We start from the raw sequence: 15,625 nt of genomic DNA, 5'->3' as shown, positions 1-15,625 counted from the left end.
TATGGTCGTCTGGTGCCTCTAGCTGCATTGTAATTAAAGCTGTCCTCCTGGGTAGATGGTTGCATGCAGATCTCCTGTGGCAATTCCCTCATTAAAAAAATGTTATCGCACAACTGCATATAGAAACCTCGGATTTCTAAACAGACAACCCAAGACACTTCCTAATGTTGCTGGTGTTCTGCAGTATAGCGAGATTAAAGTAAAAGATATTTTCTAACTTATTCAAGAACATCAGTTTTAGTGGCAGAGGAGTTGAAGGAATTCATGTTTCCTTTCTTCAGGCTTTTCATACCACACTGTCACATTAAAATATTCACAGACCGGTTCTGTTTCCTGATTAATTTGGATATTCACCCAGCCTTTAAAAGGACCAAGTTTGTGTGTGTGCAAACTCAAGGTAACAGTACCATTCTATAACATTTCCTTGTCATACAAAAGGAGCTGATTTGCTAATAGTTGCAGTGGATTAATGATGACAGTAAAGCATAAAATGGTTTAGTTTTTGTAGTACTTGCTGAACTGGAGTGATGATTTTATTTTCTAACAATGGGCTTAGTGAGAGATTTTCATAAGAAGCTGTAGGAGAATAGAGGATATAGGCTAGTGAAAGTAGAAGTACATGATAACCCAGACTGTCTGGTGGCTGACACTCTAGTGGGAAATTCAGGCTTGCACTGAGTGGAAATGGAGCAAGGAGGAGAGAACAGAAATGAGAAGTGCAAAAAAAGAAAAGATAAGAAGAGAGTAAAGCAGCCGAACAGTTCTCACAGGAACATTTTCTTTACTGGTCTGCTGTCTCTTGTTTTAATCAGTCCCTGGAGGAAATCCTGTGTCACCCTCTCCTGAACTCCTCTCATTCTGCCACAGTTTATACTTACAGTCTTTGTGTTATTTCCCTCTGCACACCTCCTCTGCTTTTATATTCTGAAACTGGAGAATTAGGTATAATCCTCATTAATGTATCTGTCTCTTCTTTGAACACGGTAATGTTCAAAGTAACGCGCTGCTCTAATCGTCTCCTAACATGCTCTGCGTTTGTCCAGTTTGTTGGCGTCAAATCCTTACTCGACTTACTTGTCACACGTTTCCAGCTCTCCCATCGGGGTCATGCCATACAGTAAATGACTGTTCTAAATTCTCCCGCTCTCCGTTTGTCCTCTTTGCCCACATAGACAATTAAACCGTCGGATATTGCCACAGTACGGACACTCGGTCGCCCCCCTCACCTCATCATGCGGATCATGGACTGCGTGCTGCTGCTCTTCCAGAGGAAGGTCAACCCTGTGAAAGTTGACCCAGAGAAGAACTGCAACACTCCTTCATGGCAGGAGTCATTAAAACTCATGACTGCTGGAAACTTCCTGGGCAGTCTGCAGGTGCAGTAACATTTATTTAATTTGTATATAGTTAAGACTGAAGTGCTCATATTATCTCAACACATGATTCAGGATTTATGCTTTGTGTTATTTGCCATGTTTAACATGAATGAAAGCTACATTCTACATAATAGAAAGGACTAAACTTAGACTCTAAGAGTTTAGTCTCTGCGCTTCCATAAAAGTGGTTCATGTCTTATTAAAATATTTATTTGTAAACACCTTTTATTTTAAACATAACCCATCGATGCCCTGATTTAAATAGTTACTCAATTGAGTACATGCTCTATTTTCTGTCTTTGTCCCTTTCAGTATGTATGTTTTTCATTTACTCTGGTTTTGTATAGCTTTGCATTTTCAGCATTTGTCTAAATGCACAGGCTGAAATAAGTCCCAGATTAAACCACCGCATACTCATTCTGTTTTTTCTGCCTCTTTTTCCCTCCTGAAGCAATTCCCCAAGGACAGCATTAATAGGGAAACTGTGGAGCTCCTGCAGCCTTATTTCGAAATGCCTGACTACAACATCGAAACAGCCAAGAGGGTGTGTGGCAATGTAGCTGGCATAGCATCCTGGACCAAAGCCATGGCTTCCTTCTTTTCCATCAACAAGGAGGTCTTGCCCTTGAAGGTAACAAACATTATTGCAGATCTAGTAGAGTGGTTCCTCAGAAAAGCAGAAAGTGAACTGAATAATCTACTATTCCACTGACTACCAATTGGCATCTGTAAGTTAAACTCACCCTTACAAATATGTGTTATGAAACACCTCAATGTGTAACATTAGGGACACACACTTTTTGGACTATTCTCCCAATCTGATGAATATGAAACATTTCATTCTGTAGAAAAACCACAAGCCACAAAGACACAAAAAGAAACATATTTCCATTTCCACACTGCAGCAGCAATAATTTTCTGATGGTAGAAGTTTGAAATGCAGCAAAATTCAGAAGTATTTATCCACTGATTATAAACATTGGGTGCATCTCAGATGTTTTTAATCCTGTGATACAAGCCTGAAAATGGATTTCCTCAGACTCTTTGTACTCAAAGACTGCTGGGTGAGAGTGAGTGAGAGAGTGCTGGGTGGGGCAAAATCATACTAATCAGTATCTGTGAATTTAGGTTATCCTATAATGTAGGATTTACTGTGTGTGAGAAAATATAAAAATACTTCTTTTAAGATCATGACATCCTCATTTTATTCAATACAGTGAAACATCTTGTTGATAATCTGGCATGAGCTGAAAATAAAAAGATTACATTTTAGACACTCTTCATGCTTTCTACAACTGAAGGGAAGCGCTTTTTTGTATTACATCCAAGAGACTGATATAATCTATTTTTCCTTATTTATGCAGCAGGCTGCACTATTTATTAGCTTTATGTCCCTGGAATCCCTGTGAATTATTAAATTATGAATTATTAAATCCACACACCCAGATCTGATATCTGCAGAAAATATGTGCAAAGTCTTGATTATTACTGCACAGCATCACACATCACAAGTTGTGTAAGCTAAAAGCTTACCAGCTGAGCCTTCTCTCACATCCATGCTTACCCCAGAGATAAAATACAAAAATACTAAATCGTTATTTTTGTCATTTTTTTGTGTGCCATTTTTGACAACTAATTGGATCAGCAAAATCAGCCACTAAAGGCAAAGTAAAATGTTTAACAAAAAGAAAAACGGTGTATTGCATCCATGATTGACCTTTAAATCAAACATTTTCTTGATCTGTGGCTGTTTTGGGGGGAAAAGGACTTATGACTTATAGAGCTAACATTTTCAATGTTAGAACGTTTCTAAAGTGTTAATATTCAGCCTTACCTTATTCAGCAGTTAATTCTTCCAAAACAGAAAATTATTTGGTCAAAAAAATATGTAAATATAGAAAATATGTTTAGAGATAATGTAGTCTAAACACGATGGAAAAGTGGATATAAAGATGCCAGACAGTGCCAATGACCGCTTTCTAACCAGAAGCAACTGAACTTTACTTCAACTAATCTCTCTTTTACTTATCATTTTTTAAAGGGACAAACTTACTTAACCAGTCATCCTCTAAACCGAGTGTCTCTAGTGTGCCAAGCTTGGTCAACAGAAGAGGTTACAGAATCATGAGAAGCACTACACAGAGTTGCTTGCAGAAGCTTGTTAGCTACAAACAATACAAAACTAGCTAACAAGCAACCTTTAGTTCATGCAATCAGGAAACACAGCATGGCACGTTGTTCACACTGTCCTGAATAGCAAAGTGGCAGCTCTTTTAAAGCTGCTGCTGTGATTAGTGCTGTATTCCAGTTGAACCACTGCACTGGGGCAACTGTCCAGTCATTCGTGAGAGAACGCAGAGCAGGCCAGGAGGCAGGATGAGAGACAAGTGCAGGCACCAATCATTAACAGGGGCTTGCACATGCTAATAAGCATACAAAACAGACAGGGCTAATCACGCCAGATGAAGGAGCGAAGTGACCCATGGCTGTAACATGTGCTTTCACCAAGACAAAAGGTAAAATCCTTCTGAAGAATCACCCACTCAGTTAACTACAAGTAAATACAAGCTGCTGTGAATGTCTGATGGGTCATAGTCATTTAAAGGCATTCACAGTGTACATTTATGCTTTTGGAAATGTTGCCTGATGATGACATCTGTTGCTGTCACCCTTGTTAGTTCTCATTCAACACCTCTCTCTTTTCTTAACTGCATTCTATTCTTTTTGCTCTAGCCACCAATTTCTTTTTCCTCCTTTCCACTTTGTTTCCCTAATCCCCCTCCAAACACACTCACACACAGCTACATATATACACATCCCTCGGCGCTTTTGTTTTATTTTGACCTTTTGTGGAGCACAGCCTACAAAACAGATTTTCTGGTTTCGAGCCCAGTGGTGTTTTCCCTTTAAGCTGGATACAGAGATACAGTCGAATGGACAGACATGCAGAAAGATGAGAAGGGATGTTCCCCTCAGATGTCAATTAATATTAAATGGCTATGTTTTTTCCTTATCCCACACCAAGCACACTCTCAAGTTTTCTCCAAAGCTTTTGAGCTTCAGTGTTTTCTCTACAACCCTAGCTCTATACACAAACTATCTTTTTGCTTACTTCTGTCATCTTCAAACCCTTTCTTTCAGTGTTTATGTTCATTCTTCTAAAATATCTTACTAACCATTTTCAGACATTTCTGCCTCTATTAGATAGCACACTGGTAATAGACAGGACAGTGGGGAACGACACACAGCAAGAGGCCATGGGTTAGAGTTGAACCCTGGCTGCTGCATTTAATCTTTGTGGCTTGCGCATGCTGTGAGCTAAACTGGCACCCTACTAACCATTTAACTATTTAATGACTTTTTCTCTGTTTTTCACCTGAAACTTTTAATGTGCAAAAAACAAAGCAAGCAAACAAACAAACAAACCATCACAGCTCCTCCCCCCCCCCACACACACTCTTTCATTGTTTTTCTGTGTCTTTTCTAGGCTAACTTGGCCGTGCAGGAGAATCGTCTGACCATAGCTAATGCGGACCTTCAGAAAGCTCAGGCTGAGCTAGACGCCAAGCAGGCAGAGCTTGATGTGGTACAGGGGGAGTATGAGAAAGCAATGATGGAGAAACAGGTCAGCAACTTCATCAAAACACAACTGTAATTTAGTTCAGTACACAAAACCTGTGTGTTGCTCCTGATATAGGAATTTAATACCTTTATCTTTTATTTTAAAGTGCAACAATTACTATAGGGGATAAACTGTGTTTATTATTTGTTACATGATGTTTTTTCCCACGTTCTTCAAGAAAGCAAAATGTTTTTTGAGAATATCAATGTGCCACTAATGTAATAACAATATTATTATAAACTGCAGTATGTACTTTGACAAATATACCATAAGATCTGTGACAGCCTGGCTAAAAGGAAAAAAGGGACTGAATCTTAGTTACTGAAGTGACTGAGTAACACCAGTTAATCCTCTGTGGAGGTCTGTGAGAGCATCTGGTCTGTGTTTTCCCATGTTCAGTACACTTTGTGACATGAAATGTAACATCTTAATGGAACAGCAAGTGAATCAAGACTCCCTGATTAAGAGACCAGGACAGGAACAGGTTATAATGTCATGATTAAGATGCAGAGACTGTTCATCTTCCAGGGCTAAAAGTGAGACTGAAAGGCTCGTTGCAAAGGCATTTGGTGTTGATGATGGACAGGAGTGGCTCCAAGTGAAGACCAAAGTCTCGATGTAAAACAGAAAGAAAGCTTTATTAGGAATGCAGTCGAAGTCCATAACTAAACAATGAAAGGCAAAAAACAGAAAAAGAAAAAAAGAACTGGAAATCTAGATGGCTCTTTGGATGAAGCCTGGGAACACTAGGCTCATGGGAGGGAAACAGACATGCTTAAAAATATCATAGCTCAGTCATTAAGATACTGATGATCTAAACAGAATCTGATGGACTGTAATCAAGTGTTTAATTCAATTATGTTTAAAAAGCAAGTTAGATTTGCAGCATAATTTACCATGGTGATATAACTCGGTAAGATATATTTCCCCTTTATAAAGTGGTAAAATATATTTTTTAAAAATGAGTCCTGGAAAGCAAAAGAAGACAGATAAAGTGAAGATAACATTAACAACAATAGCTTGGGGCAATACAAGCTTCCCAGGACGTGTTAATCTGTCTGCATTTGTGTGCTTTGTTTGTAATCACAGATTTAACACCTAGCATTTTCTTTATTTTGCCCAAGTCACTGTGTTCCTGACACATCACACAACTTCTTCTCTCCTGTGACCTGTTGGAACAGCACCACCTCTCCTTTATAGTCCTCTTGATTTACAGAAGAAGCCCTCGGTTTTTCTCTCCTGCTTAACAAAGCACACACTTCAGCAGTGTGGAAGGGCACTGTGTCCCTCTCTGTCAAGCAAAAAAACCTAAAGTGTGGCTTGCGCATGCAGTGAGGGGCAGTTTGCTGGTGAGCAGCTGAGGGAAGAGGCAAATATTCTTAGATTCATGCGTACTAAGTTAGATAATGATGGTGGGTATGTAATTCTGATGAACAGAGATGAGCTTTTAGGGGTTTAATCCACGAATGTGCAGATGGTGGAATAAGACTTGGATAGAGGCAGACACACTTGGACAGACACACAAGGCTAAATAGACACATCAACCTACTGACCTGTTTGCGGGCCCCTTTCCCATCAGACGCTGCTGGAGGATGCTGAGCGCTGCAGACACAAGATGCAGACAGCGTCCAGTCTCATCAGCGGTCTCGCTGGCGAGAAGGAGAGATGGACGGAACAGAGCAAAGAGTTTGCTGTCCAAACCAAACGGCTCGTGGGTGGGTTTCACAGCAGGTTTCAAAAACACAGAGTTAGCCTCTGCAACATAATAACAAATATCTATCATAATAATATAAACTTCTTTGTGTGATATGGGAAATGTTCTGTGGATGAATAATGTGCAGTGAAGTGAAAAGAGTTATAACCTTAATCTGTCATGTCGTTATTGTATGCTAATGTTTTTAATTTATCAGCGGGATGGTCGTGATGCTACTGTTTGACATGGAATTTCTTGCACTTTTAAAATTACCCCACTAATATTTAGGCATGTTCTCATTTCAGTGCATAGGCAGTGCCACATCTGATTAATATGTAACTGATACACTGATGTGTACTGATAAGTATGTACACGTAACAACGCTTGTTCCTGTTCCAGGTGATGTTCTTCTGGCCACAGCTTTTCTTTCTTACTCAGGACCTTTCAATCAGGAGTTTCGTAACCTTCTGCTGAACGACTGGCAGCGAGAGCTGAAGCAACGTTACATCCCGTTTGGTAACAACCTCAATCTGACTGAACTGCTCATTGATGCGCCCACTGTTAGTGAATGGAACCTTCAGGTCAGTGATCTATTTTGCCAACTAGAGATGTTTTTACATATTAATGCCACATGTAATGTAGCACAGCATTATATACCAGCTAGCCCAACTTCAGTAACCCTACAAGCATCACTGCTGTTTAGTTTTCTGTCTTCATTTATGCTGGAAGTGATAGCAGAGCTGTATGTTTTAATTGTTTTCAGAAATCTCTCAGTCAGAACATGGTATATCATGTTTAGACAGAAACTAGCGAGCTAACTTCCTGCTAACCTATAACTCTAATCTAACCTATAACTATAATCTTATAAATTCTGTTTTCATGGATGCCTGTATGTTAAACGTAATTGTTACACCTGGTAAATCAGCAACGCTGATCATTTTATTAAATATGAAAGAATTTAGACAGTTAACTCTCTGTGATGTCGCACTGTTCGTTCGACTTTGGGACCTGTCCTGAAACTGACAGAGTTTTGGACCCAGATTACTCCGCGAGGCTCTTGACTACGGTTGTCATAATGCTCTGACAATCAATCCATCAGCGTGCAGCTTCCTAGCTTACCAAAACATAGTTGTACTAAAACATGTTTTGACAGATTTTTGAGTGCTATGTACCACATAAAATCGGCACAACCAGAATTCATACATAAGGCCTACTGTCGATTTTTGAGAAAATTAAAGGATTTTATGTGCACCTTAAAATCCTGCGGAAAATAAGGTAATTAGGTTAATTCAAATTACCTTATTATGGTCATTATTATTATTGTTAGTTGTAGTAGCAGCAATCGTAGTAGTACTAACTACAGTAATCGTAGTAGTTAGTAGTTTAAAGAAGTTTTGTGAATATATGGGAATCTAACTAGAATTGCTAACATTTTTGTTAGCTTAAGTTGTTTTAATGTTTGTGTAAATGTTAGTTTATGTTAACAGTCATATTTTTTTTTACCCCTCAGCAGTAAAAAGCTGATGAGGTGTTGTTGTCAGTCTGCTGGGTCGCCAACCGGGTGGTGTGGATGCCCAGTTTGTAAATCAGATAACTTGAAAACCAGACAATTTAGGATTTTTAAACTGATACCATAGGTGCTACTAAAAGGCTGATGGGTAGCACTGGTAGCTGCTAATATCTTTTATTTATCTTTAAACAAGGATCCCAGGAAACATTGATTGCTGGACCATTTATCATTGGTGGAGATAGTGTTAAGCATCAAGATTGACCCTCACCATTTATTCATGTTGTGTCTTACAGGGTTTGCCAAATGATGACCTGTCCATTCACAATGGCATTATTGTAACCAAAGCTGCCCGCTTCCCCCTCCTTATTGACCCACAGACACAGGGAAAAATCTGGATCAAGAACAAAGAAGCCAAGAATGAGCTACAGGTTTGCAAAACTATCTTCTACAATTTCGTTTCAATGTCTGAAGCATATAAAAGTTAAATGAATGCATCCATTCATCCATCTGTCATGCAGCCTTTTGCATTATACCTAGTCTTCTTCACCAGTCCAAATGTCCTGTGCCCATTTTGATTTTTAGTGGCCTCTAATATCAGAATCAGAATCCTAGAGGAAATTGTGTGTTCATAGTTCCAAGTAAGAACAGTTACTACCAAGTTAAAGTACCAATTAAATAATACTAATTTAAAAATAGAATATAACAGCTCTAATAAACAAAAATAGCTCCAATTATAAATATCCCAATATATTAGACAACACTGAATATAGACAAAGCTGAAATTGCAGTGCCCTTATATTCTTGTATAGGATGTGCAGATCATAAGGGTGTGCAACTACTGCAGTGTGTACTGGTGGTTTAGATTCATGAGAGAGAGCCACCGGCAGGAATGATTTCCTGTGTCATTCAGTGGTGCATTTGGGTAATCTCAGTCTCTCACGGAACGTGCTCCTGTGACAGGGTGGGAGGTATTGTCCAGCATTGTCCTTATCTTGGAAAACATCCTTCTCTCTGACACCATGTTTAGAGAGTGCAGCTCCATCCCCACAATGTTACTGGCCTTGTGGATCATCATTGCTTGTTAGTAACTGTGGTCCTAAATTCTTTAATGCCCTTGGTCCTTCCTGCTGTCCAGTATACAGAGCACAATGTCAAAACCCCCCACAAAAAACTACCACCAATTCTGCAGACATAATAAGCTAAGCAAAAGTCGCTGACCCTGTTAGGGGCAATCTCTAAGCCGAGTGAATGCATTCTGAAATCCCATTATGAGCATCCTGGAGACACATTTCCTCCAGTGGTAGGTTTCAACCCTTTCTTCAGGTCACATCATTAGAAAAAGTTTATTTATTTTTTTCTAAAAATGGCTCACTTGAAAAGCAATTCTTTGTTAGCTTGAACAGTCAGAATCCGCACATAGAGGCTGACCTTTGTAGCTTTGAAGGAAAAGTGAGGAAACCACACGTGTCTCCTTCTCCTGTTGGAGACAAATATTATTGCTGCTGAGGTCACATAGGAAGGTTATTGTATTGTACAGTAAAATCAATATTTTTGTCTGTTTTGTAAAATCTTCTCACATTTAGCCCATTTATTTCATATCCTCAGGACAATATCAGGCTCTGTGGTGGTGGTCATCCAAACTGCACATTGAAATCAGACAATTACCATTTTAAAATGTGTTTTCTTCTTCTCAGATCACCTCACTGAATCACAAGTACTTCAAGAACCACCTAGAGGACAGTTTGTCTCTTGGTCGACCCCTTTTGATTGAGGATGTGGGGGAGGAGTTGGACCCTGCGCTTGACAACATACTTGAGAAAAACTTCATCAAAACCGGCTCCACTTACAAGGTAACAACACAGAACGAAATAATCCTACTTAGATCCATGTGTTAGATTTTACTTTTAGTTAGAAGGGTATGAAATGGGCAGGCATGTTCAAAGACTAGTGGTCAGTATGATGGGACTTTGCCAGCTTCTCCTTGGCACGCCAGCTGTCACACCTGGACTGATAGGGCTTGATAAGCTCAGACAGAGAAAAACAAGCTCTCTCGCTGACACTGCACAGGTAGTGTCGACTAGAAGAGGGTTTTAAGTATGAGTATCATTGGCAGCCAGACCACATTTCCTAGATCATATTAATTCTTTTGAGACAGATTAAAATGTACTTGGTAAGTCTGGGAAAATGGTTTACACTGTGCAGTGTACACTGTACTATTTCCTCCTTTATTTTGCTGGTTTTTTATCAGAATCAGAATCAGAAAGGGTTTTATTGCCAAATGTTGAGCAGGTTTACAACATTAGGAAATCGCTGCGGTGCTTGGTGCATAGAAGGTCGACATCATTAGATCTTGTCAAAAAGGCACAGTTGGTTCTCTTGACTCTGCTTTGGGTATTCAGACAGTTTTGAAAGCTACATTAACAAAAAATACAATAAAATATAAAATTTTAAGACATACTCAGGGAAACAAACATTCAATATGTCACCACTTAGAACAAGGGCAAGTGTCGATACTTTAACAGACTTTTGTTGCATAATGAAACTTCCTTTTCTTTTTTATTTCCATCATTTTTGTTGATGCCAAACAAGTTAAATTCGCCACATAAATTAAACTCAATCAGTTGTTAAAGTAACATCAAATTAAATACAGTACACAAAGTGCATTCGGTATCCTGTATTAGCTCACATTCTAATGCAAAGGAGTTCAGGCTGTGGAGCGTTGAGCCAGTGCAGATGGGATGTGGGTTGATTTGAATGAATATTATTTTTTGGGGGGCGAAATAAACAAACCGGAGCTACCTGATGCTGTTGCGTGAGTTGTGGGTGTTTGGGGGCATGTTAGTAAAAAACAAAAATAAAAAAATCAAATGATTTTACAGGATGAAGGCTGAAATTGCAGCATACTTTTGCAGAGTGCTTCCTGTTCCTGAGATGTGAAATCCACCGATTTTGACTCTATTGCAGCTTCAGTTTTATGTAATGTTGAAGATAATTGTAGTCGGGAAAATTGCAGATCACAGTTTGAGTGGTTTTGGTTTCATTAGCCTAAATGACGACCCCAAATTAAGCTTTGGAAGTAGACTCTGGGTACAACAGGACATTCATATGTTTTTAATGGAAAAAATGGTTTGCACTTTTGGAGAAAAAAAACATTTATATTGTGCGCAAATGTCTTTTCTGTGTTGCTAATAAAGATTTGAACAATTCCAATTTCCTGAAAACACAAATGAGAACACTCTAAATTAATTCTGCACTTTTGGATGCTAAAAATATGAACTTTTAGCATCCAAATACACCCAGATTAATGTCCAATGGAAAACCAGAACTCCAACCAGTAATTCCAACTCTGAGCTCTTTATTATGTTATTTGTAAGAGTTAATATTCTAAACAATAACACACATACACCCTCTTGCAGGTGAAGCTTGGTGACAAAGAAGTGGATGTGATGAAGGGCTTCAGGTTGTATATGACCACCAAGCTGCCTAACCCGGCTTACACTCCTGAAATAAGTGCTCGCACCTCCATCATTGACTTCACTGTCACCATGAGAGGACTGGAGGACCAGCTGCTGGGCAGAGTCATCCTCACTGAAAAGCAGGTATACAAATACTCAAAATGGTAGCCACTAAAGCCAGACGATACATAATTAAGGAACATATTTAAATTAGGTTAGCATAATGTACTATTAGACTGTACCCCTGCATTAATACTGCTTATGTGCATCCTTGTAGAACCTGAAATAAATCTTGAACAACATTTAAATGCAGACTCTCTACATCTTTCCCAATCTCATTTTCTCTCTTTAGCAGTTGTACTGTGACATTAGAACGCCATTTGAATACAAACAATTGCAACCGCCCTGCTTTGGTCAAACACAGTGTGAGTGGGGAATAAAAGTAACCCAGAAATAGTGCTCACGTGTATCGGTACCAAGCATACGCACAAAGACACAGACAAGTGACGTCAGTCTCACTGGGGAATAGATTAGTGAATTATAAATGCACCAAATGCAGGACTCATTGATTGTCACTCTGAAAAGGCTGGTCCTGTTACAGAAAAGCAATTTTCCCTCTGCTGATAGCTGGTCATGAAATGAAAGATTTATTCCAGATGGGAAGAGGCTTGTTACTGTATCTGTGTACTAAATTTGGATTTAATCAAATAAGAGCTAAAACTACTACCTCAGCTGTAAGCCCTGCTTCTTGTCTTTGCAGTTTGTGCAGTTTTCACAAACCCAACATCACTGTTGAATCGTTTCTTTTTACTTTCAGTCACACTTCAATTCTACACACAGCTTTCAGCTCCAGTATGACTTACATCTGTCTTTGTAAGCTATTGAAATCATTCATATGCAGTAATAGAAAGGGTATGAATACTAATTCTGTCCTCTCAGTCCTCCTTTTCATAAATATTTGTGTATTCATATTATATTATATTATATTAATTATATTATATTATATTATATTATATTATATTATATTATATTATATGTAAAGAGCATTTATCATCAATAAAAACCTGCTGTGATAGTGTCAACACAGCAGTTCTTAGGAAAATATGCTTGTAATCTACAATCAAAATAGCAATATAATTGATTTAAAACACACCTGCCACTTAGAAGTGGTAACTGGTGAGTGGTTTTTTTTATACCCGCTTAAAGGCAGTCAGTTTAATGTGATGTGGATAGTCGGCCTACTTATGAGCCACCATTAAATTTGACTTAGATAACAAGACAAATCTTGTTTTAGTTTAATCTCTCGCACTCGCAGAACAAAATTTCAAATTACTGTCTCTCGTATTCTAAAAGGGATTTAACATGCTGGTCAAATTTATGCTCCCAGCAGGCAAGACTGTGGTGTAAATTTTGATAAGACCTGCTTTCCCCAGTGCAGAAATAACACTTTTGGACACTTAGAAGAGGTAAGCTGGAGTCATTTGCTGGGGCTTACTTAGGACTACGGAGAAAAGGGCGACAACATAGCTTTACAGGTCTTATCATCACCCTGAGGCTATCTCTCCTCTAGGGGCGTTTTTATTCTTCACATGGATTCTGCTCATCTATTCATTTAGATAAGGTATTTATTAATTTTTTTGCCAATATCTCAGCTTCTTGACCTTCACGCGGCTGCAGATATTAGTAAGAATAATATAGACAGCTACCAGAGGCCACCATGATAGACAGGCACCAGAGAAGAGTCTAAAGCCACAGACAGAATCAACTCATCAGAGCAATGCAGAATCAAAGACCTTTGATTTTAATGACAGGCTTTCTCTAGCACCATCCTGCAGCTATATCTGCTCATGTGGTTGTGTTTTCTTTGCTTTTATGACACCAGGAATTGGAGAAGGAGAGGACAGACCTCTTGGAAGATGTGACATCTAACAAGAGAAAGATGAAGGAACTAGAAGACAGTCTTCTCTACCGACTGACGAGCACACAGGCAAGAAACCGCAATGTGTCAGAAATGCTCTTTTTAGAAATGGTTAACTACACTGCCACCAGTGAGAAAATGTTTTATTCATTTGCATGGGTGAGGTTGGGGCCAAGTTTTGTGCATTCTCATTTTTTAATTAAAACTAGAAATAGTTTGCAGCCTTCTTTTTCTTTTTCTCTTTTGCTTTATAAGAGATAAATTATGAAAAATAATCGTTTTTTAAAAAAAGTTTGTGTGTGTGTGTTTTTTAGGGTTCCTTGGTTGATGATGAGAGTCTGATTCTTGTCCTTAGCAACACGAAGTGTACGGCTGAAGAAGTCACTCAGAAGTTACAGATTGCCGCAGAGACTGAGATCCAGATCAACGCAGCCAGAGAGGAGTACCGGCCAGGTAAGTGAAAATGATTTAAAAACAAAGTTCCCTCTTTTTTTGTGTGTTTTTCTAAGTAAGCCTGCAAAGTGTCAGTCAGCCTTCAGTTACACAAATGTTCTGCTTTTAATTCAGATGAAGCAGTGACAATGAGCCCTTGAGCTTCATACTCACACAAAATGTGAGACATATTGGTTTTAATTTAAAAAATACAGGCTACAGTTAAAAGAACATTCTTTCAAAAACCTGTTTAAAAATGTCCTCATGAACGATATTGCTTGTTTTGTTGGAGTTTGTGCTTTTGTGTTTCCCTGTGTGATTCCAGTGGCCACCAGGGGCAGCATCCTGTACTTCCTGATTACAGAGATGAGTATGGTGAATGTCATGTATCAGACGTCTCTTAGACAGTTCCTGGGACTTTTTGACCTTTCTCTGGCCAGGTGAGGATACGCTGACATTTACCATTTTCTGCTTCCTTTAATGAATTGGTTTGCCCATAGTCATTTGTTGTGTGTTTATATGTATATTGGAAAGTCTTTGCAAACTTCAAATCAAGGAACTATTGTGCATTTAAACCACCATACCTTTCTAATGTAAAAACCTACAAGTTATTACTTCATGAAGTTGTGCAATCATTACTAGTAGTTTATATTTGATTTTAGAGAAGTTCTCACTCTTACTACTGGCAACTATAATTTTATGACATAGCAACAGAATCTTCAAGTTGCTATGTTATTTAGAAGACCTGTTTATTTCCCTGAAAAGGTCTTCTAAAAGCCCTATCACAAGTAAACGGATCGCCAACATCATAGAGTTCATGACCTTTGAAGTTTATAAGTACGCAGCACGGGGCCTGTATGAGGACCACAAGTTTCTTTTCACTTTGCTGATGACGCTGAAGATAGACATGCAGAGCAACAAGGTCAAACACGAGGAGTTCCTCACACTCATCAAAGGTAAGAGGCAGATGCAAACACTGAAGGTTTTGTTTGTACGGGTAAATTGTTGTTTCTGTGAGCACATACAACCATGGGTTAGTTTGAATATTCGGAACGTTTCAGTGGGGTCATAACTAGGGATGGGTATCGTTTAGGTTTTATCCGATACCGGTGCCAAATCGGTACTTTTGAAACGGTGCCGGTGCTCAAACGGTGCTCAAACCAGTGCTTAAAGAATGGAGAACACGAAATTGGTCCAAAAACCTCTCATGTTCAGCTGTTTTTTTGTAAAAAGATAACAATGTTAGCCTTTTCTGCAGCTATGGGGCATATATGGTATCACTCTTGGCTGGAAGCAGTGCTTAAACAATGGAAAAAACACAAACTTTGTCCAAAAACCTCTCATGTTTAGCTGTTTCCCTCTTTTTCTTTGGTCATTTTAGCCTTTTTGGCCAGGGTGAAGGGAGTATCTGCCATCAAACAAGAAGACAGCCGCATGTAGCTATGATGATGTTTGCTAGTTCACCTTACATGCATTAATGTAATAACACGGTTAGCCTACTCAACGTAAATTACACACGAACAACAATAAGGTACTCACGCAGAGAAGAACGGCTGCTGCTGCTGCCATCATCATCATCATCATTTCTGCTACACTGGCAGGGCTAGGGGCCAGGACTC

At 39.0% G+C, this 15,625-nt stretch overlaps 1 protein-coding gene across 1 annotated transcript in view; it reads left to right on the top strand.

Annotated features, from left to right (window-relative positions):
• dnah5 (dynein, axonemal, heavy chain 5) overlaps nt 1-15,625 on the top strand; it is a 99,187-nt gene that overhangs the window by 49,978 nt on the left and 33,584 nt on the right. The window contains exons 66-77 of the mRNA XM_084942585.1: nt 1,173-1,376; nt 1,828-2,007; nt 4,864-5,001; nt 6,578-6,713; nt 7,091-7,272; nt 8,495-8,629; nt 9,896-10,051; nt 11,618-11,800; nt 13,539-13,643; nt 13,889-14,027; nt 14,332-14,446; nt 14,772-14,962. Of these exons, the coding sequence (XP_084798711.1) occupies nt 1,173-1,376; nt 1,828-2,007; nt 4,864-5,001; nt 6,578-6,713; nt 7,091-7,272; nt 8,495-8,629; nt 9,896-10,051; nt 11,618-11,800; nt 13,539-13,643; nt 13,889-14,027; nt 14,332-14,446; nt 14,772-14,962 (1,864 nt within the window). The remainder of the gene's footprint in view (nt 1-1,172; nt 1,377-1,827; nt 2,008-4,863; nt 5,002-6,577; nt 6,714-7,090; nt 7,273-8,494; nt 8,630-9,895; nt 10,052-11,617; nt 11,801-13,538; nt 13,644-13,888; nt 14,028-14,331; nt 14,447-14,771; nt 14,963-15,625) is intronic.

Source organism: Perissodus microlepis, chromosome 11 (assembly GCF_051167445.1).
Source record: "Perissodus microlepis isolate ML-2025 ecotype Zambia chromosome 11, ASM5116744v1, whole genome shotgun sequence".
Lineage (NCBI taxonomy): Eukaryota > Metazoa > Chordata > Actinopteri > Cichliformes > Cichlidae > Perissodus > Perissodus microlepis.
The sequence above is the reverse complement of the archived record's forward strand: the minus strand, read 5'-3'. Positions and strand labels throughout refer to the sequence as shown.